Source organism: Diadema antillarum, unplaced genomic scaffold, assembly GCF_040938485.1.
Source record: "Diadema antillarum isolate AM-2024a unplaced genomic scaffold, OU_Dant_1.0 scf00000094, whole genome shotgun sequence".
In the NCBI taxonomy this organism is placed as follows: domain Eukaryota; kingdom Metazoa; phylum Echinodermata; class Echinoidea; order Diadematoida; family Diadematidae; genus Diadema; species Diadema antillarum.
The window spans coordinates 9,698-33,061 of NW_027270983.1; the positions used below are offsets into that span (position 1 = coordinate 9,698).

General features: G+C 37.8%; 1 protein-coding gene across 1 annotated transcript in view; it reads right to left on the reverse strand.

Moving 5' to 3' along the window:
- Positions 1 to 6,048: 6,048 nt before the first annotated feature.
- The window catches only part of LOC139718421 (adenylate kinase isoenzyme 5-like), a 28,943-nt gene continuing 11,627 nt past the window's right edge, over positions 6,049 to 23,364 (reverse strand). The window contains exons 8-16 of the mRNA XM_071629893.1: positions 22,391 to 22,473; positions 20,515 to 20,578; positions 11,746 to 11,805; positions 10,748 to 10,801; positions 9,422 to 9,463; positions 8,857 to 9,020; positions 8,050 to 8,157; positions 7,139 to 7,330; positions 6,049 to 6,621 (exon numbers count right to left, since the gene is read on the reverse strand). Of these exons, the coding sequence (XP_071485994.1) occupies positions 6,049 to 6,621; positions 7,139 to 7,330; positions 8,050 to 8,157; positions 8,857 to 9,020; positions 9,422 to 9,463; positions 10,748 to 10,801; positions 11,746 to 11,805; positions 20,515 to 20,578; positions 22,391 to 22,473 (1,340 nt within the window). The remainder of the gene's footprint in view (positions 6,622 to 7,138; positions 7,331 to 8,049; positions 8,158 to 8,856; positions 9,021 to 9,421; positions 9,464 to 10,747; positions 10,802 to 11,745; positions 11,806 to 20,514; positions 20,579 to 22,390; positions 22,474 to 23,364) is intronic.

Genomic DNA, 23,364 nt, shown 5'->3' on the forward strand with positions numbered 1-23,364 from the left:
CCTGCTCTCTATAAACACATAGCTCACAGACAATGTCTTTCAAGACAAGACGAAGAAGAAGACGAACTGATCTCCTCACCATATCCGTGCTAACCTGCATGCGCAAAGCAGCTACTTTGTGACGTATGCGGCGTTGCAGCTCCTGGAGATGAGTCACATACGGCTTACCACCTTGTTCTTTCAGTAGTCCCAGTAGTCCCAGATGATCACAAGGTGTGAGGACTGGTAATCTCCGTGGTTATTCAGTGTTGTGTATGTCATGGTTGAGGACAGCAACTCTTTCTCCGGAACCGTCCGGAATTGATCAGCGTTTTAGTAGCCATGATAAAAAACATCATGGGCGTATATACTCGAGCAGAATTCGAACCTACGACCTCTTGATCTCCGGACAGGTGTCATCTCCATTAGAACCAACACTTGCTTTCGGGCGGAAGCTCGGTGGTCTAGTATGCACGTATCTTTATGTCACACCAATATATATACATATCTTTATATATATATATATATATATACACATATATATATACTTTTGCTTTTCTCACATAACAAGCACTATAATATATACACTACACTTCATATATATATATATATATATATATATATATATATATATATATATATATACACTTGGTGATACTATCCTTCTATGAAGAGTGCTCGATATCCTCAAAGGAAGAGCTTTAGACAGAAGTATTGCAACAAGTTCACTCGGTTGACATCAGGCAATTGCCTGATGATTGCCCCTAAATGAAGGTGGCATGAAACTCCGAGTAGCAATAAAATACGGATGAACCTGATGTCAACCGAGTGAACTTGTTGCAATACTTATATATATATATATATATATATATATATATATATATATATATATATATATATATATATATATATATATATATATATATATATCAAGTGTAAAAACAGTCGTATAAACACCGCAGGAGCCAAAAAATTGGACTGACGTTTCGGTCAAAGACCTTTATCAAAGTCTTTGATAAAGTATATACATTGATAAGGGTCTTTGACCGAAACGTAAGTTCAATTTTTTGGCTCCTGCGGTGTTTATACGATTGTTTTTACACTTGATATCTATTTACTACACACCGACGCAGAACTTTCATATTTTGATATATATATATATATATATATATATATATATATATATATATATATAATATATATATATATATATCTATATTTTTTTTTTTTTCGTGGGGGAGGGGGTTCTTAATTATATTGTTCTACATAATAGATGTGAACCACAAACTGTAGTAGTTTTCTCATCCAGCAATGGCAGCATCGAAACTTCAAAATTTCATAACTTTTAAACAGATTGTCCGTTTTTCGTCAAACTTTGCTGCATATTCTCAATCCTTTAAATCCATTAGTTTAAAATATTCAGAGGCAAAATTTCAGCCAATTATCTTATTGACAGGGGTATTTTCCAAATAGATAAATAATATTGTAATTCATTAAATTCCCAGTCTGGTAATTATAAGTATTTCCAAAACGAAAACCGTTTCCAGCAATAGTACCAATCAAAACATTTAAAGTTACACAGCAATAGTCTGATAAAGGTACTCATGTGTCACTTGATATGAATTGTTCATAGCGCAGTTCTTCACATACCAATTTACATGCATCCAGTCTTTTCATGTATGAGTCAATGTTTCAGCAATAATTTGACTGCCCAGACAATCAACTCTTTCTATTTCTGTTCCTACATGTTCTGCATGCCAGTACCAGAGTTGAACAATGCCCCCCATCCCACCCCACACCAACAAATGTGATATGACAATGACACACACAGATACACATAAACACACATATTATTTGCTGCATACAATGCATTTACCTAAGGCAGCCATTGCTGCTAGAACTACTCCACGATGGTCTTTAAATTTATCGCAATTAGGTACTGCATAAACAAGCACATCACAACTCAGAGACAACATGACCATGGTCAGTAATTGAGTGTTTCAAGTCACCATTTGCTATATTTTCAGAAGTGCCACACTTTACAACCAGGCTGAATAGGTTCACAATTAAAAATACAAAAATAGGTAGACAATCTATGTATTTACATGGATATTTTCTAACAAATGTTGCCACAAAGGAGCACAACAAAACCACAGAAGAAATAGGCATTAATTTCACTGAAAGTGAACTTTGTTTTTAGTAGTTTGTTCTACACTTTTGTCAATATATATATTTGTTTTTGACATAATTGATCACACAAAACCATAACAGATGCCACAATTGCTGTGACTGTTGAGGTTGACAAATGACAACCTGTCAGAATCATATGGATATTCTAGCAACCATGAAAGACACTGTTCAATAAACACAATAAACACAAACACATTCACATTTAGGTATACATTCATATACCACTGACAATATTTACAGATGCACAAAATATCATATACATTCTCAATCACCTGTTCACTATTTTCTCTAAAGGAATTGATCAGGATGATTTGATGACATTTTATTCTGAGTAACAGATATGACCTCCTGGAACAATATTTTAACATAAATAGATGTATTATATGGTCTTTCTTGTACAAATCGGTTGTGGGGTAGCGCATATTTTTTGTGCAGTCTGGCATTCTTGATATGATTATTTCAAATTCAAGCTGAGAAACACTGAGCTGGGTGAAAAACAAGAGTCCGGTATAAGACGGTTTTAAGTAGTAGTGCTACTTTAGATTTTGTCTGCTGCTCTACTCAGGAAGGCATTCATGAACATTCTAAGGCATTCTTGATTGAGCTGTTATGATTGAAACTGGTTTTCTCCAATATCCAGATTGTAGTTTCTCTGATGTTCTCAACTGTCCCACAAATTAGAGAATCTTCCAAAGCCATCAGTCACTTTAGACAACAGAAATAGTTACTATGATATACAATTTGGATTCATATCAGATGTAATATGAAGGCAGTGATACACAATACTGAAAGAAATGTTGTTCTTGCTGAGGGTCTGTGTTCAAGAATTAGGTAATACATTATCATTGTAGCCATTAAAAAAAAAAACAGAAATGCATATACAACCAAATGAATGTAGCTGTTAAATAGATATCATTACATTGTAAAGACTTTTGCTTATGTACAGTAGTAAGACATAGAAATCATACTAATGACAAATAAGCAGTTTAATAATGAAGTTAAACTAGCCATGAACCTGTATGTGAACACAATAAATCATTCCCAAGTCCGTTCCCAGATGACCTACTCTGACCTTTTGCATTTTGTCTTTACAGACAAAAAATTAAGTATGCCTGTCTGAAACAATCTATCAATTGCAGTACAGGACAGTTTGATTCACATGCCAGTTTTTCCACTGAATTCATCTTTAATGTGTGCTTCCACTCTTAGGTGTACTGTCATAATTACATAGCATCAAACCACATGAATTCCTCTGTGTGGAAACACCATTCCTTCTACATGCACTCTCTGCATGATTAACATGGCATCTTCTTGACATATAACATTGTTCCTATAAACTAGAAATAATTCCTTACAGTGAAATTGTAACTAATCCTCCACATGCTAATTATTTTGTATCTTGAAATTCTGACATACTTGTGGAGTTTATGTAGGAACATAATGTAGTGTAGTCCTGTCATGTTTCTAGAAATCAAAGTTAATCATAGTTACAAACTATTTAGTGTCTTGTCTACTGATTTGACAGGCATCAGTTTCACAAAGGGTAAACAGGGTGCATAAGAAAATATGCATGATATGCACATATATTTGAAGCATTCCAATTCCATTCCGCATGTACATTTTTTATCTTTTGAAATGTGAAGACTACATGTACAATCAAACAGTTCATGATTAAAACACATAAATACATTGGAATTATCATATAATATCTTACAAACAGAACACCTCACAAGCATGACCTGTATAGCTTGTAATTTCTTCTATGATATCATGATATTTGAAGCTTTGCACTCAGGTACAGGGTACTATAACAAAAGAAATACAATCTATTGCCGAGTTTCCCACAAGCTGTCCATGATTTTCACTTGCTATCATTCTTTCCTTTTGGTTATGTTTGGGTCATGACAATGTGGTTGGTTAGTGCAAGTATTGTATTAAGTCTTGGTTGACACACCCAACAAACATATATGCTTTGAAAGTGAAATTAAAAGAGAAATGTTTGCTGTGCATTAATTCTTTAATCAATTTTGTGTTGGTTATACTTACTGGTAACAGCTAATGTATTGCATAAAAAGTAAATACCATGGGAGTTCCCCCCGCCCAGCATCTGTACTGGATTAAAAACTATCATGCAGCAAATGAGTCAATCTACCATGAACACCTCATGCAAAACACATTAAATAAAGTGTACTGTCAAACACTTTTCGAAAGTAATAATAAGAAACAATGATTTACGATTTTCCAGATAAATATAAAAAATAACTTTCACAGACTTTGTTAGCACCAATTTACTGCTGCTTCTTCATGTTCACTTCCTAATCCCCAATTTAACAACAAAAACAATAAAAGATTATCAACTGTGGGCTTTGAATAAAGATTGTATCTTAGAGAACTGAATACATAACAATTTGAATTAATTTACATGATTCACTATACAATATAAAATGTATGAGACCATCTTCCTGCTTTTGCTCTCAGTGAAATCCCCTGTGCATACAAGTATCTGATATAACAATGTTCACATATGCTGATTTTCCAAACTACAAAAGAGAAAATAAGTTCAGTTGCAATGTAATTCTATTTGAGCAAAATATAAAAAATTAAAGACAACTTGAATAACGTGTATGAAATGAACACTTGGTTCATTATCCACAGCTTTGCTGTGTATCTGTTTCTAATGACACTTGTATCCATGACATTTCCCCCCACACTCTCTCCTTCATCTATTATCCCCAACTCTTCATCTCTTTAAGATAAACTCTTTGTTAGTATCTCTTCCTTGACAGACAATGTCCAGTTTAATGAATGCTATTTACAGCACATGGACATACACTTTTCTTTGTCTCACTTTTTATTCTTGATTGCATTGACACAAGTAATAACATAGAGTTTACGATGCAACAAAAACATCAAGGTGAACCACTGTACAGAAGAGTGATGTGATAAATAAACTTTAAAGATTGACAGGAATGAGCTGAAAAGGACAGAAAGGAGAAGCTTGCTGCTGTGAACTCCATTTGAGGACAGCGAATGCTTGGTAACATTTGCTGGGAATGTCTCTGAGGTGGTCAATCTAGGACAGCATTCATCTGTACAAATAAAAATATAGAAAAGTGGAACAGATTAACGTCATAGTAGGTCAATAATTAAAGCCCTGACTCTAATTGTCAGGCACATTAAAGTCAAGATCAATTTTCTTTGTTGAGGCTTCCCTTTCATTTCTCTTGTTTTGTTTATCCACACTAAAATCTTAGAAAACATACCACTCTTGAACAAAGTAGATTTATCTGCATGACAAAACAAAACAAAAAACAAAAAAACATAGCAAGGACTGAGTCTTCAAGTAAAGAGAGTTAAGGCCTATCAGCATGATCTGGACACATTACTTAAGTAGTACAGTAACTAGTAACTCGTTGAGACAGAATTTTCACCGACTGCTCTCTGCCCTGTTCAAACATATTTTAGATTCATTCCAAAGTCAGTCTTGCCTGCTTTGTAATACCAGGTATCTTTTTCTCTATTAGTGACAGGATGTTTAGACTTTATTTGAGTTGAAAAAAAAAAACCTTGGAAGGAAATGTCAGTGAATACCCATTCCCAAATATCAAAGAATATATTAGCCAAACTGATTTGTGAAAAAAAACACCTGAAAATAATGTATGGTCTTTCTTTGGAGCCATACAGCAACATATTTTGTTTGCAATCCTGATATATGTATCATGAATTTCAAAAAGTATCAGAATAGATAGAGATCACTGTCCTCTTTCCAGCAATATCAGATCTTAGCATTACTCCTGCCATCAGGACTTCCGATACAACAACATATGCATGAACAAAAAGTAGTACTGAATTCACTTACAGAAAGATTTCAATTATGACCTATTCAGCATTTGCCACAGCTTCTTGCACTGCTTGTTCTCCATCAGGAGCAACCTCCTGTGCAGTAGCAGCAGCCTCCTCTGCCGGTGTCTGTTCTGTCTCAGGTGCACCCTCAGTAGCAGGTGCACCCTCAGCAGTTGGTGCATTCTCAGCAGCTGGTGCTTCAGATGATCCATCTCCTGCATTATTAGGAGCATCTGATGTCGCCTCTGTTGTTTGTGCTACATCGTCTGGAGCAGTGGCTGGCTGCGCTGCACTGGTATCTTCTGCCGGGTTATCAGCATCTACAGCATCCCCTGTTGCAGTCGGTGCTTGCTCTTCAGGGACTCCCTCAGCTTTTGGCACATCTGGGTCTGCTCCTCCTTCATTGGTTGCTTCCTGTGGAGCTGGTGCTTCTTCTGCCATGGCATCTGCTGTAGGAGCAGTCCCCTGGCTTGCCTCTGGACCTGCTGTGTTTGCCTCTTCCCCATCTCCTTCCGTTCTCTGCTGCCCCTCAATAGCCTTGAAGCCACATTCATCAAAGACTGCCTTAACAGCCTCAAACACTTCATCAGGTGTGGATTCAGCTGGGATCTATTGAAGTGAACACACGTCAGAATTGATAAAAAATACTGGATTTACCAAAAATACATGGCTTAAGCAGCTGCTCACAGGTACCTTATGTAACATTAACAATGTGCTGAATATATAGGGAATTGCCACTATATACAACGAATATTCCACTTAGTTCAGGTTATACTTGTACGCCATGTAATAGCAAACCATATGCTCGATACTCACAAGAGATGCTATTATCCTTGCACTTTTGATTTGCTAATGATAAATTAGCAATTGATATTTTCATTCATGTTGATTGTTGCCGTCTTAGTATGTATTCTTCATTCCGTGAAGTAAACGTTATCATTCTTTCAGTTTTATCAAATAATTATGAATATATGTATATATGTACACGTATGTATTTATTGTTTTAATGCAATAATGATATTTTATATTCTATTGTATACACACCTGTATCTTAAACTGTTCTATCTATCTAGCCATCTACTGTTCTATCTACACTTTGTCTCTCCCTATCGAAACACTGTCTCACCTTCTTCAGCTTGTTCTTTTCAGCATAGTATTCAATGACAGGTTTGGTAGCTTCATGGAATGTTGCAAGCCTCTTCTTGATGGTCTCCTCATTATCATCAACACGCCCGCTGGTCTTAGCACGGTTTAGTAATCTCTCAGTCATCACTTCATCAGACACTTCAAAGTACAGTGCAAATGTACACTCAGCAATCTGTGAGTACATGAACATTTCATACAATTCTAATAAGGAGGCTAGAAATAACATTCAGGCAACAACGATCAGAAGATTTTTAGTTTGGGGACAGCAGTTTTGTTTATAGGCAGACAGATCTGTTTACAGTCAAACAATTTTGTTTGCAGACAAACAGTTCTGCAGTTGCATTGCTAAACAAAATCCAAGTTGCTACTGAAATACATGTACTGCATCATATGAATGCTAAGATTTATAAAGCATGTCTACAAAATCAATTTTGTGATTACATTTTTCACTCTTACTGTGTTCAGCAACAAGTACAGATAGATGTCAGGAAATTAATTGTCATAAATATAGATTAATCATAACAATGTCGGAATTTCGGAGCTTGGGTATTTTGTTAAAAGTTCATCATGTCACTGCCAGCAACCGGGGACAGCCTGGTGGTATTGTTGCTGCCCAGAAAGCAATAGATGACAGGTTTGGTTCCTACTGGTTCCTTGTTTCCGACATATTTGTCAAAAAATGTAGATCAGCAGTTGCAATTTTACAAATTTCATTCTTACAGAGGGCAGACAAACTGAAAAAAAACCCTCATACCTCATCCTGAACGCTGTCTGTTGATTGATGGTGAGGTATGGAGAGCAAGACTCAATTACTAGCAACAGACCTTATCAATACTACAAAAATAAGAAGTATGAACCAATGTTCTATCATTTAAAAAAAAACTTTTTTACCGTCTCCTCAAACTCCTTTCCTTGGCTGAGCTCTCTAGGGTAGCCATCGATCAAGAATCCATTTGCATTTTCACACATTTTCTCCTTGAGCAATGTGAGAACCACATCCTGAAACACAACGAATAGAACATCAATCTGATTCATTATAGTTCATCCCTGAATGGACAAAATAAATTAACACTGACAGGTACATAGAAAACTTAAACATTGCCTTGGTAATGTTTGACAAAAAATCTAGTCTCTCATGAGCTTTTGTCATTTGCTATCAATACAACACATTGAATATGTGAATACATGTACTTTAGATAGCTGATCTCTTATCAGTGGCTTGTTCCATTGTATCAAACTGTACGTTGATATACCAAGTTTATCATATTGCATCAGGTATCTCTGATCTTTTACACGTTTAGCACATTTCAGAATTCAGAATTTAAAACTACACTGAAGTGAGAGATCCCCCGTCATCCATAACACACACACACACACACACACACACATACACAACTAGAGCTGTGAATAGACCTGTTCTAACAACATCCTTGCAGCAAGGGGGCTGACATTTGAACAGATATCAAAATTCAGTCGGACAGACAGATGAACTATTTAAGAACTCAATATCCCAGCCCATTTAGTGAAGAACCACATAATTCTAACGTTTACTCTGTTATGGTCACCTCATTTCAAAGAAAACTAGTATGTACATCACAAGCTTCACAGCTGCTGAAACACACAAAGTTGACTACCAATGAGACTGACATCCTAGTCCTGAAGCACTTTGATGGGTAAGCTAATGTGAAAGAACCTTACCATAGGAACAAGCTGCCCCTTTTCCATGATTTCAGTCAGATTCTTGCCTCGCTCTGACCCTGATTTGACCTCTGCCCTCAGGAGATCACCGGTAGAGAGATGGGTCAGTCCAAACCTGGACACAATCCTCTCACACTGTGTGCCCTTCCCGCAACCTGGACCACCTGATTAAGACAAAGATATTCAAATACACACCATCATCACACACACAAGCACAGTCTTTGCAGGCGATACAAGGATGGTATCTTTGAAATACATGTTAAAGCTACATGAATGCCACAGTGAAACAAAGTGGACCTGCAAATAAGCAATATATACACTATGTATTTCTACAGCAGCATGATACTGGAATGTGTGCATCTTACAAATGTCATTTGTTAGAGGGAGACAAATTGAAGAAAATTCATATCTCAACCTTCACCCCTCTACTTAATATTCTCTTGCTTTCACTAATGTCTTGTCCAAAAGAAATTAAATGATGGCTGTTGACAGTTTTAAACATCCACTTTCTGATACAGTATCACAGAGGTTCTAGTATTCAATGTTATTATAAATCTTCACTTACCTACAACAAATATGACCTTCTTGTCCATAGGCTCTGCATCATCTATGTGGAAGGGTCATTAAAAGAAAAATGCATACTGTGAGATTCATTCTTATTCACTTAGATGTGAATGTTTACTATGGCAATACAAGGAAAAGGAGATGAGCAAAAGCAACTTATAGTTCCCCCAAAATGTCATTTATCAATAATACATAAATTATGCTTCAGGACAACTTTGTGAGAATCACGAAATTTCATCATGGAATGACGGGACATATGATGTTGTCATGGGTTGCTGTTTTCCTACATAGTGATGTTTTTTTTAAAATAATTAATATATATACCATAGTTATGGGTAAACTCGGCCTAGCGGGTAAAGTCGGCCCCCAGCGCGCGCATTACAAGTAGTTGTACTGCGCGCCCTGGGGGCCGACTTTACCCGCTAGGCCGAGTTTACCCATAACTACGGTATATCTAATAATCCAAGACATTTACAAACTACAAATATTTGTTGACAAGGAATGGAAGAGTATCCCCGCATCATTGAACTATAGGGTTTAAAGGGATCGTAACTTAACAGTACTGTTTAACATTGGGAGCAGTGATTTTAAAAATGCTCAAGATATCACATTTGATGCATACGTGTAAGTCAGTTGTATCACAAGACATCCTACCATATGAAAATTTCACAATAAAACCTAAAATATAAGAAGATATCTCTATTTTTCTCAATAAACCGTAACTGTAGACGGTTTAGTTTAAAAACAATGTTATTATACCTATTGTTCACATTTTGTATATTTAACAATACTTAACACTGACTTTACTGATTCAAATTTTTTCATTGCTTATTTCTACCCCTAAATCACATTTTATAAATATTTTGAACCACTAAAGCTGCGGTTTTGTTTTATCTGCAAATGGTAAATAATGCCTTTAAGGTTTCTAACATTTTCGGTGAGATAATGAGAAACCTCTTACGAAATATGAAAGTGCATGAATTCCACAAGGAATCCAATGTTTATTTGATGAATTGATCCTAATACCTTTAATCACAATCGCTTTATTTTACTTTGTTTTGGATGTTTCAGCTATTTGAAAACAAATCAAACAAACTTTGCATTCCTCTTAGAATGGTATGCTCTGTATTATTTCATGTCATTTCTTGGTATCTCATAAAAAGCCCAATCCTCATTGCCACCAATACTATATCATCCCTTTAAGAGTATACCATGATGGACCTGCATACCTAAACACAAATTCAGTGACTTTCAACAGAGGCTGTCCCGGTAAAGGGGTTATAAGGCAGTGCTTGCTGGTATGTGGTAAATGGTCTGTTAAAATTACCTGTAGTATCTTGCGTGATTGGATCCGAGACAGGAACTATCGGGTCTTCAACAACTGCAAAGAAAATGAACAAATATGGATGTAATTCATCAATGTGACAAATTGCAGACAATCTGCAGCACTGCTTTGTAATTTCCAAACCCCATACAAATCCAATAATCATGTGTGTGCATTTTTGTGAAAGACTATGATGGTCTAGTTGATAAGATGCCTGTCCAGTGATCAGCAGGGTGTTAGATCAAATCCAGTTCAAATGTGTATGCCCACAATTTTTTTATCATAGCTACTACTAAAATGCTGATTACGCTGTAATTCAGCGCGTATTTACGTTGATTGAGGGCAATTTGTCAATCAGTTGCAACACAACTGATGATGTTGATAAGACTGCAGATTCCCTCACAGGATTCTGACAGAAAAAATTATAAATTCAATGTCTGGACAACCATTTGGAAGACAAGAAAATACCGAAGTAAAAAAAAAAAAATGGTTTTATCTCGCATTACTATGAATTTCAATGGGAGATACATAATGACATATTGTATTTTATTTTTTTGATAAACTACAGTGTAATTCCTTTCCTTTGTACACAAAGGATAGACTGATATAACATCTGAGATTGAGATTAACATAGAAGGAAGATCTTGTTTGTAGAATATCATACATGCAATCTGAATGTGATTGGGGACAATATGTTGATATGAAAGTACTTCAGAGGTATTAATAGCAAGCGCTCCATTTATAAATCAATCCCACAGAGGTTGATTTATTTGAGAAACTCCTGAAGTTTCAAATCTTTGCACCAGTATTATGTAAGCTTGACACTCTACACTGTACAAATACTTCTCTACTAAGCACATTAAAAATGACATTCATGATTGAGTCATTTGTGTCTATCTCAATACATCATCAGAAAATGAATCAATTGACCATCTTTTCTCTGAAATAAACATTTTCCGGGCATGATGCAAGAATAATATTTTACAGATCACAGCTCTCACCTTTATCTTTGCCTGCAGGGACATTTGAGTCAACCTTCTCAACTGGAGGTTCCACCACCACTGAAACAAATGTATATAAACAACACATCATATCAATATGATTCATTTAAGACTGTAAAAATTCAATCCATACGGCTGGAAATTGGCAACCATTGAAAGGATATATACGTATGTATTTTTAAACATTTCCATCGGCATTTGTCACAGTGTGAGTTTCAACAGATGAGCTGTGGCAAATTCCCCTTGCTATAAAATGTGTATATATGGACAGTACAAAACATTTGATATTAGCTTCATGCGTATCTGTACTGAGAGAAGATCATGTGTTTATGTATATGCGTATGTTTACATATATATACATATATATATATATATATATATATATATATATATATATATATATTGTAGTTGTTCCGCGTATTGGCAGTACTAGAAATAGCAATAATAAAGTCACAACAGAGGAATGCAGGGAATGCATTAATAGCCAATCTTGATTTAATGAATAATCCGAATTTTCGAGGAACCTTCCTTTTCTTCAGGGATGACAGTGCGAATATTCACAATGATTATTAAGAGTGAGGTGTTACTACCCTGCTAGCGCGCGCAATATGTGTAACCAAAACAAAAAAATAATAGATAATAACAACAAACGCATGTTGTGCGCTTATGAGAGTCATACTCTACGTCATAATAGATAAGACGTCACACTAGGATTGCGCGCGCTGCACAAAAAGATCATGAGACAATAATAGCAATAATAGAAACGTCATAAAGGCAATGAAGTTAACATGATAAAATGAAGGTGCCAATGGATTTTCACAGTGATATGTCAATATCCCACCAGCGCGCGTAGTCTCAGTGTAACCACAACAAAGGATAACAAATAATAACAATGAACGCATGCTGAGTTGCGCGAATATATGAGTGCCATACTGTGCGTTATAACAGAGAAGACATCACACTGAGATGGCACGCGCTGCACAAAGGAGACAATAATTATGAACGATAATAGAAACGTCATAATGGCAATGAAGTGATACAATCTGTCAAGTGCTTGTACGCATTATATACAGAGGAGAGACGAGAGAGCAAAAAGTAGGAAAGGAGGGAATAAGGAGAGAAGAAAGAAGGACACAAGAAAAAATGTCATAATGTACATGAGGTACACTTACTCGTAACACATCAAGACTGCGCAAGTTGTCTATTACCAGAAAAATAAATTGAAGACCTCTACAAGGGTGAAATTATCAATAGCGGAGTAGCAACTAAAACTAGAACTATCACTCATTGTGATTAATATACCCCCACCCACAATTGAGGAAATTAGCTCAACCAGGATTTTATTTTTACTTTTTAATGAAAAAAAAAAATTACCAAGGCAATGCACTGTCCAACAGTAAATAAATGTATTGCTCTCTGTTAGTCAAATGTCCCACATCTCAAGTCTAGTGCTCAAAAACTGAGTGAGCAAGATAAATAAACTGACGATTTCTATGGTTTTTATTAAAAATTGTATAACCATGGCACAACACAACGTTGGATATTAACAAAAAAAATGAAGTTTTGCACAACTAATCATAGCCATCACATGTGCCAAATTTCAAGCCAAATGCTAACAGGATGAGGGGCTTAGTTGAATTCACAATATCAGTGTATCATTTTCATTCAAAATATACTGTTACCATGGCAACACATTTTCAACACTGACAAAAGAGTTTTTGCACATCTAGGTAATGTAGAGGTAACATGTGCCAAATATGAAGCCAAAATGCTGTAAACATAGAAAGTTAGGATCTAATCGAAATGTTTTATGATTTTCATTCAAAATGCACTGTTACCATGGCAACACATTGTTCAACAATGATGAAATACAAAGTTTGCATATCTCTGTACTACAATGGTTGCATGTGCCAAATTTCAAGCCAAATGCTCAAAGACTGAGGGAGTTACCTGAATCCACAATATTCTATGTTGATTTTCATTCAAACTATGCTGTTACCATAGCAACACAATGATCAACAATGACGAAAGGTTAAGTTTGCACATCTACATACCATAGTGGTCAGGTGTGCCAAATTTCAAGCTAAATGCTCAAAGACTGAGGGAGTTGGCGGAATCCACATACTTTTTGGTGAAAAAATGTTGTTACCATGGCAACGCATTGTTCAACAATAATGACAGATTAAGTTTGAACATCTATATGCTATAGTGGTCATCTGTGCCAAATTTCAAGCCAAATGCTCAAAGACTGAGGGAGTTAACTGAATCCAAAATATTTTTGCATGGTTTTCATTCAAAATATACTGTTACCATGGCAACACATTGATCAACAATGACCAAAGACTATGTATGCTCATCTACGTACTATAGTGGTCACATGTGCCAAATTTCAAGCTTAATGCTCAAAGACTGAGGTAGTTACCTGAATTCACAATATTTTTGTATGCATTTTAGTGAAAAGCTGCTGTTACCATGGCAACCCATTGTTCACCACTGACGAAAGATTAAGTTTGCACATCTATATGCTATAGTGGTTGCATGTGCCAAATTTCAAGCCAAATGCTCAAAAAGTGAGGGATTAAACTGAATCCACAATATTTTTTTATGATTTTCATTAAAAATATGCCGTTACCATGGCAACGCATTGATCACCACTGACGAAAGATTACCTTTGCACATCTACGTACCACAGTGGTAATGTGTGCCAAATTTCTAGCTAAACGCTTGAAGACTATAGAAAGTTAGCTGAATCCACAATATTTTTGTATGTTTTTTGGTTTAAAAAAGCTGTTACCATGGCAACACATTGTTCATCACTGACGAAAGATTAAGTTTGCACATCTATATACTATAGTGGTCATGTGTGCCAAATTTCAAGTCAAATGCTCTAAGACTGAGGGAGTAACTGAATCCACAATATTTTCGTATGACTTTCACTCAAACTATGCTGTTACCATGGCAACACATAGAAAAAAATGACGAAAGAGTAAGTATGCACATCTACATACAATAGTGGTCACATGTGCCAATTTTTAAGCCAAATGCTTGAAAACTGAAGGAGTTAGGCTAATCCACACATTTTTGTATGATTGGTAAAAAAAAAAATTCTGTTGCCATGGCAACAGATTCTATCATCACCACACACATCAAAATGTGTTTTGCACAAATATATATTACATTGATCGCATATCCCAACTTCAAACTGAATTGCTACAAAACTAAGAGATTAGAGCAATCCACAACATTTTGTAAGATTTATATGAAAATCTTCCGTTGCCATGGCAACGCATTATGAAATACTCATGAAAAAGGTCTCTTGCACATCTGCCTGTGATAGTGGTCACACATGCAAAATTTGAAGTTTATTGCTCAAAAAATGAGAAAGTTGTTCGATCCACAAGTTTTTATGAAAATATGCCGTTGCCATGGCAACGCATTATGTGATAATAATGAACAAGAGACCCGCGGGTCTAGCGCTCACCTGAGTATCGCAAGTTCACCTTTCACGCAGTCACTAATCTAAATTATTCACAGCTCTACCAAAATTTGACGAGGCATTCTCAAGTGGAAGATGAAAATGTACAATAAGGGCCCAATTTTTTCAAGATTCCTTAATTTGGGGTAATTGGGGCCCCCTGGGGCCCTCTGGGTGGGGCATGGTGCCCAGTTTGATAAATTGAGATCCTGACCACCTAGGGATGCTACCTGCCAAGTTTGACAAAAATTCATCATGAGGTTTTCAGGAAGAAGATGAAAATGTACAATTCAGGCCCCCATTTGGACCCTTCCAACCACCCCCCCCCTACCCCCAAGAGGGGCACCCCTGGATCTCCTATGAACAAACTTGAAACTACAGTCATTAATGTACTCACTCATAGTATTATCTCAGCTCTATAACTTCTGATTCTAGAGAAGATTTTTAAAGATTCCTTCATTTGGGGGGTTTGGGCCCCCTTGGGGCCCCCTGTGCGGGGCATGGTGCCCATTTTAACAAATTGAGATCCTAACCCCCTAGGGATGCTACCTGCCAAGTTTGGTGAAAATGGGTTATGGAGTTCTCAAGAAGAAGATAAAAATGTACAATTTAGGCCCCATTAGAACCCTTCCCCACCCCCCTCCCCTGGGTCCCAAGGGGGGCACCCCTGATTCTGCCATGAACAAACTTGAAACTACAGTCATCAATGTACTAACTCATAGTATTAACTTAGCTCTATCACTTCTGGTTCTAGAGAAGAAGCTTTTTACAGATTCCTTAATTTTGGGGGGTTTGGGCCCCCCTGGGGGCCCCCTGGGTGGGGCATGGTGCCCATTTTAACAAATGGAGTTCCTAACCCCCTAGGGATGCTACCTGCCAAGTTTGGTGAAAATGGGTTATGGAGTTCTCAAGAAGAAGATGAAAATGTACAATTTAGGCCCCATTAGAACCCTTCCCCACCCCCCTCCCCTGGGTCCCAAGGGGGGCACCCCTGATTCTGCCATGAACAAACTTGAAACTACAGTCATCAATGTACTAACTCATAGTATTAACTTAGCTCTATCACTTCTGGTTCTAGAGAAGAAGCTTTTTACAGATTCCTTAATTTTGGGGGGTTTGGGCCCCCCTGGGGGCCCCCTGGGTGGGGCATGGTGCCCATTTTAACAAATTGAGTTCCTAACCCCCTAGGGATGCTACCTGCCAAGTTTGATGAAAATCGGTCATGGGGTTTTCAAGAAGAAGATGAAAATGTAAAAAGTTTACGCACGACGGACGACGGACGACGGACGACGGACGACGGACGACGCACGACGCACGACGCACGACGGACGCCGGACGAAGGGCGATCGCAATAGCTCACTTGAGCCTTTGGCTCAGGTGAGCTAAAAAGGTGTCTTGCACATCTCCCTTTGATAGCAGTCACACATGCCAAATTTGGGGTCAATTGCTCAAAAAATGAGAGGAGTTCGATCCACAACATTTTGCTAGATTTTTTTAAAATTTGCCGTTGCCATGGCAACTCATTATGCAATACTAATGAAAAAGGTGTCTTGCACATCTCCCTTTGATAGCAGTCACACATGCTAAATTTGGGGTCAATTGCTCAAAAAATGAGAGAGTAGTTCGATCCACAAGTTTTTATGAAAATATGCCGTTTCCATGGCAACGCATTATGCGATACTACCGAAAAAGGTGTCTTGCACATCTACCTTTGATAGCGGTCACACATGCCAAATTTGGGGTCAATTGCTCAAAAAATGAGAGAGGAGTTCGACCCACAAGATTTTGCAACGGACCGACCGCCCGACCGCCCGACCGCCCGCCCGACCGACCGACCGACCGACCGACCGACCGACCGACCGACCGACCGACCGGCCACCCGACCTCAGGATGATTCCTATATACCCCCCCTACACACTATGTGTGGGTGGGGGTATAATTAGTTATCGGAAGAAAGTGTATGGGCTGAGCCAGGAAAGATCTTTGTTCATGCCTGTTTCAAAACTGCGGCTCCGAACAATGAATCGCAGTTCTGCCCACTTCCTGTCTTCAGCCGATTTGTAACCCCCGCCAAAGATGCTTGTGAGTAAATTCTACCTATTACCTAAGATTCACAAACTTCCCAATATGGTGGAGACCGCATCTGATGCAGGGGTGTCTGACGTTCAAAAAATGATTAAGGAAGCCAGGGATAAGCATGTAATCCCTCCTGGCAGACCAATCGTCTCAAGCGTTGATTCTCTGACAGAACCAATGTCAAAAACTGTTGACAAAAAACTTCAGACGTACCTACCCAAAATCAAAAGTTACGTGAAAGACACGACGGATTTTCTTAACAAGATTAAGTCTGCAACCCACAGCTCAGACTGCCTACTCGTAACCATGGACGTGAAGAGCCTTTACACCAACATCCCACACGATCACGGTGTAGACGCTCTTCGTACGTTCCTCACAAAATTGGACGTACCCAACAATGACATCGATGATATAACGTCCATGACCGAGTTCATATTGAAGCACAATTACTTTGAGTTTGACGGCAAACACTACCTTCAACGAAAAGGTACCGCCATGGGGACCAAGATGGCGCCCGTGTACGCTAACATATATATGGCAGTCCTGGAAGAAGATTTCCTCTCTAAATGCACTCTCCAACCGTCAATGTATCTGAGATACATCGACGACATTTTCATAATCTGGCCCCACAGTGAAAAAGACCTCGCAGCCTTTCACAAGGCATTTAACAAACATAATCGTCACATCCAGTTCACAATGGAGAGCTCCAGAGAGGAAATCCACTTCCTGGATGTCAATGTGTCTAAGAATGGTAACTTGCTTTCCACCAGTGTGTATGTTAAACCCACGGATTCCTTCACCTACTTAGATTACAATTCGTTCCACCCCTTGCACACAAAGCAATCAATTGTGTACAGCCAACTAGTCAGATATAAGCGGATCACCTCTGACCCCAAGGTGTTTGAAGGAGATGCTGTACGTCTGGGAGAACATTTTGTCAGAAGGGGTTATCCAGTTCGCCTCGTGAACAATGCACTCAACAGGGTCAATGAAAAACGGAGAGAAGACCTGTTAGACTCTAAACCTAAAGATGAGAGGAACGATCGCATTCCTCTCGTTACTACATTCCACCCACAAGTCAAAAAGTTTGTCTCCACGACCAAAAAAGAGTGGACGAATATTCAACTTTATCCCAGACTTTCTACAATACTGGGGGAACCACCTCTACACTCCCAAAGACAACCGCCCAACTTGAGATCACTTCTGGTGCGGAGTGAGTTACCAAAACCTGCAACCCCAAAAGGTAACAAGAGGTGCAACAAACCACGATGTCAAATTTGTAACCATCTGGTGACAGAAACAGTGGTGCAAATCTCTCCGTCACTCAGAATCAAACCACCGGACCACACATGCGACTCTAGCAATGTGCTTTACTGTATTATGTGCACTAAATGCCAAGGGGTGTCATATATAGGTGAGACAAGCACGAAGTTCCGCATGAGATTTGATAACCACAAAAGCTCAATCCTGAAGCATAAAGATACTCCAGTGGCGAACCACTTCAGTGACCCCCGTCATTCGATGAAAGACTTGAAAGTCTGCATCTTTGGCGGGGGTTACAAATCGGCTGAAGACAGGAAGTGGGCAGAACTGCGATTCATTGTTCGGAGCCGCAGTTTTGAAACAGGCATGAACAAAGATCTTTCCTGGCTCAGCCATACACTTTCTTCCAATAACTAATTTTAGTTGCTACTCCGCTATTGATAATTTCACCCTTGTAGAGGTCTTCAATTTATTTTTCTGGTACTAGACAACTTGCGCAGTCTTGATGTGTTACGAGTAAGTGTACCTCATGTACATTATGACATTTTTTCTTGTGTCCTTCTTTCTTCTCTCCTTATTCCCTCCTTTCCTACTTTTTGCTCTCTCGTCTCTCCTCTGTATATAATGCGTACAAGCATTTGACAGATTGTATCACTTCATTGCCATTATGACGTTTCTATTATCGTTCATAATTATTGTCTCCTTTGTGCAGCGCGTGCCATCTCAGTGTGACATCTTCTCTGTTATAACGCACAGTATGGCACTCATATATTCGCGCAACTCAGCATGCATTCATTGTTATTATTTGTTATCCTTTGTTTTGGTTACACTGAGACTACGCGCGCTGGTGGGATATTGACATATCACTGTGAAAATCCATTGGCACCTTCATTGTATCATGTTAACTTCATTGCCTTTATGACGTTTCTATTATTGCTATTATTGTCTCATGATCTTTTTGTGCAGCGCGCGCAATCCTAGTGTGACGTCTTATCTATTATGACGTAGAGTATGACTCTCATAAGCGCACAACATGCGTTTGTTGTTATTATCTATTATTTTTTTGTTTTGGTTACACATATTGCGCGCGCTAGCAGGGTAGTAACACCTCACTCTTAATAATCATTGTGAATATTCGCACTGTCATCCCTGAAGAAGAGGTAGGTTCCTCGAAAATTCAGATTATTCATTAAATCAAGATTGGCTATTAATGCATTCCCTGCATTCCTCTGTGGTGACTTTATTATTGCTATATATATATATATATATATATATATATATATATATATATATATATGTATATATATATGTGTATATATATATCGTTGCTAGGGTGATAAGAACTTGTCATCTCAAATTTTGATGAAAATGATTTTAGATTAATGGTCAGATAATCAGTTAAGTGATGTCCTGCCCAAATCCTAGCTGTCTTACCCCCAAAGTGAAGCCACCACGGCATGTCTAAGGAAAGTCTATCCCATTTGACTTAGTGCTTGGGCTGCCATGTATTTTTTGTTTTGTTTTGTTTTGTTTTTGTTTTTGTTTTGCTCTCCTGAACATTTGACGAGTCAAATGAGTACAGTCTTATTTCCTTCCAAACGAATATTTTTGAACAAAGAACTTTTCATGATGCCAATCTTGTACTTGCATAAGAATTGCATGAATACCAATACAAATTTACAGAGAGGGTAAAATATGAAATAGGACATTAGAAAACTAACTGACTTATACCATTCTTGACAACAGGTTACATATAATGTAATGGAGAGGAAGACTTTTCTATTCGCAACACTTGAAATGGTTAATACTTGGTAGTATTAGGACCAGGAAGGCTGAACATAGCAACCATTAATACCACCAGTGATCCTCAGTACTTGGTTGGTGCTTCACGGAGTCCTTTCTGAGTCTTAAAAAGATATATTTTTTGTTTTAATATAGAAATCTGTTCAACTTACTGTCTACGGTGACGCCACTGTTCAAAAGTGCAACTGCTTCATCCACCAGTGCCTCCTTTTCAGCCTTTGGGAACCAAACACAAAATACTCAAAATTTTAAAAAAAAAAAAAAAAATAAAAAAAAAGAAACGAGATATACAGTTAACACTACTACAAGTTAACACTACTAGTGCCCGGGCTTCTTTTTATCAATTGAAGATCTAAATAAAAATTCTACGAAAGCCAAGAAACATACAAAAAGTGTCTACAAGAATAGTATGAGAATAATAAATGAGAATGATAAATGAAAATGAAATGAATATCAATTCTACATTGAAAAAGAGACCTGAGGATCTTGCGCTCACACAAGTTTTGCAAGTTAACCCGTTGAGGACGGACTGATTATGCTACAACACGCATTTTCCATAGACACCAGCCCGAGTATACTCGGGACTCGTCCTCAACGGGTTAACCTTCCACACATTCTTGCAGACTATTACCTGAAAACACAGCAAACTTGGGGAGCTGGTGACAGCTCAGAGGGCATCCAGGGGGCATGGTGTCCATTTATATATTCTGTCACACTGGTATACCACTTGCCAAGTAAATTATATTTAGAAAATGTGGCTATGTAGTTTAAAAAAAAAATAAGAATGTAAAACCAGGCCCCCAATTCAATCCCATCCTACCCCTGGATCTACCATTAATAACCTTAAAAGTACATTCACTAATGTATGCACTCAAGAGTATTTCTGGTTGTAAACAAGATTTATTACCTCTGCCAGTAGATAAAACCTACGACTGGCGGAGCTTATGTTTTTGGTTCTGTATGTCTATCTGTCTGTCTGTTTGTGCCATGGGTAACTTGAGAACAGATTAATGTATTTTCCTCAAACTTGCAGGGTGTAATCATAGCACTAACTTTGTTTATCACTTCTGGTTCTAAAGAAGATTATTTGCAAAGATTCCTTATTAATTTGGGGGCTTTGTCTTCTCCCTCCCACCGCTCCCAAGTGAGGAATTGTGCCCATTTACAGATATATTTTTTATTCACACTCTAGCGATAACACCTGTCAAGTTTGCTTAAAAAACAGCCATACAACTGTACATTTTTTAGAAAAGATGTAAATGTGAAAATTGGGCCCCGACTTGAAACCCTCTTCCCTAGCCCACCTAAGAACACCAAAGAACAGACTTAAAACTGCAGTCACTAATCTACTTACTCATAGCACAAACTTAGCTTCTGGTTCCAGAGAAGAAGATTAGATGGGGAATGGTGCCCATTTGTACAAATATATCTATTTTCTTTTGCCCTAGTGATAATACCTGCCAAGTCCGGGGATGATTTGACCATGCTTTTTCAAGAAGATGAAAATGTAAAATACAGGCCCTTATTTGGATCCCCCACAGGGCCCCAAAGGGGGCATCCCTGGATCCACCATGAGCAAACTTAAAACTACAGTCATCAGTGTACTTACTCACAGCATTAACATGTCTCTATCACTTCCTGTCAAGGGAAGACGATTTTTAAACATTCTATACTTTGAGGAGAGGGGGCATGGTGCCCATTTCAACAAATTGAGATCCTATCTCCCTGGGATGCTATTAGCCAAGTTTGGTGAAAATCTGCCATGGGGTTCTCAAAAAACAAAGAAAAAAAGATGGAAATGTAAAAACTTTAGGAATGACGCACAACAGACGACAGACGAAGAGTGACTGCAATAGTTCACTCAAACCTTTGGCTCAGGTGAGCTAAAAATCTATTTGTCTGCTTTCAACTACAGTTTTAAGTTCATTCATAATACTTTACGTCCTGAACTCGGTGATTAAATTGCAATGAAGGCAGCAGTCTTTTGTCTAAACAATTTGCTTAATCTACAATGCTCTGCACTCTCACTTCAGCCTGCAACTGTTCTTCACTCTTCTCATCCTCCTTTTTACTCTTTATTGGGGGTAGTGGGCTCACTTTTCCAGCTGTGCCTTGAAAGATGAGAACAAACACATCCAAAGGTAAGTATCTTTGCCAAGTACTCTGTGGTGCTACACGTATATGTCAATAAACTAGACAAACAATACATCTTTGAAGATCCTACTTAGAGCTAACCACTGATGGAATCCAATTACAATTCCTACTCATCATGTAAGATGTATATTGTATTATGTCCTGATAAACAAGGAAAAGTAGAAATTACGCAATGCGTAATCTAAGTCCCCGCCAGAAGTACCATTTTGTAGCAAAATGTACAACATAGGTAAAAAAATCAAGGTCAAAGGTCAAAGAAGTTAAAGGTCAAAATTCTGTGTAGAAGTTTTGAAGCCCTCACCTAGTGCCATCACATAAAGCAAACGGAATCGATATCGGGTTAGAAATGGCGAAGGAGTAGCATTTTGTAGCCAATGTACAATATAGGTTAAAAATCAAGGTCAAAGGTCAAAGAAGTCAAAGGTCAAAATTCTGTGTAGAAGTTTTGAAGCCCTCACCTAGTGCCATCACATAAAGCAAACGGAATCGAAATCGGGTTAGAAATGGCGAAGGAGTAGCATTTTGTAGCAAAATGTACAATACAGGTCAAAAATCAAGGTCAAAGGTCAAAATTCTGTGTAGAAGTTTTGAAGCCCTCACCTAGTGCCATCACTTAAAACAAACGGAATCGAAATCGGGTTAGAAATGGCGAAGGAGTAGCATTTTGTAGCAAAATGTACAATATAGGTCAAAAATCAAGGTCAAAGGTCAAAGAAGTCAAAGGTCAAAATTCTGTGTAGAAGTTTTGAAGCCCTCACCTAGTGCCATCACTTAAAGCAAACGGAATCGAAATCGGGTTAGAAATGGCGAAGGAGTAGCATTTTGTAGCAAAATGTACAAGATAGGTC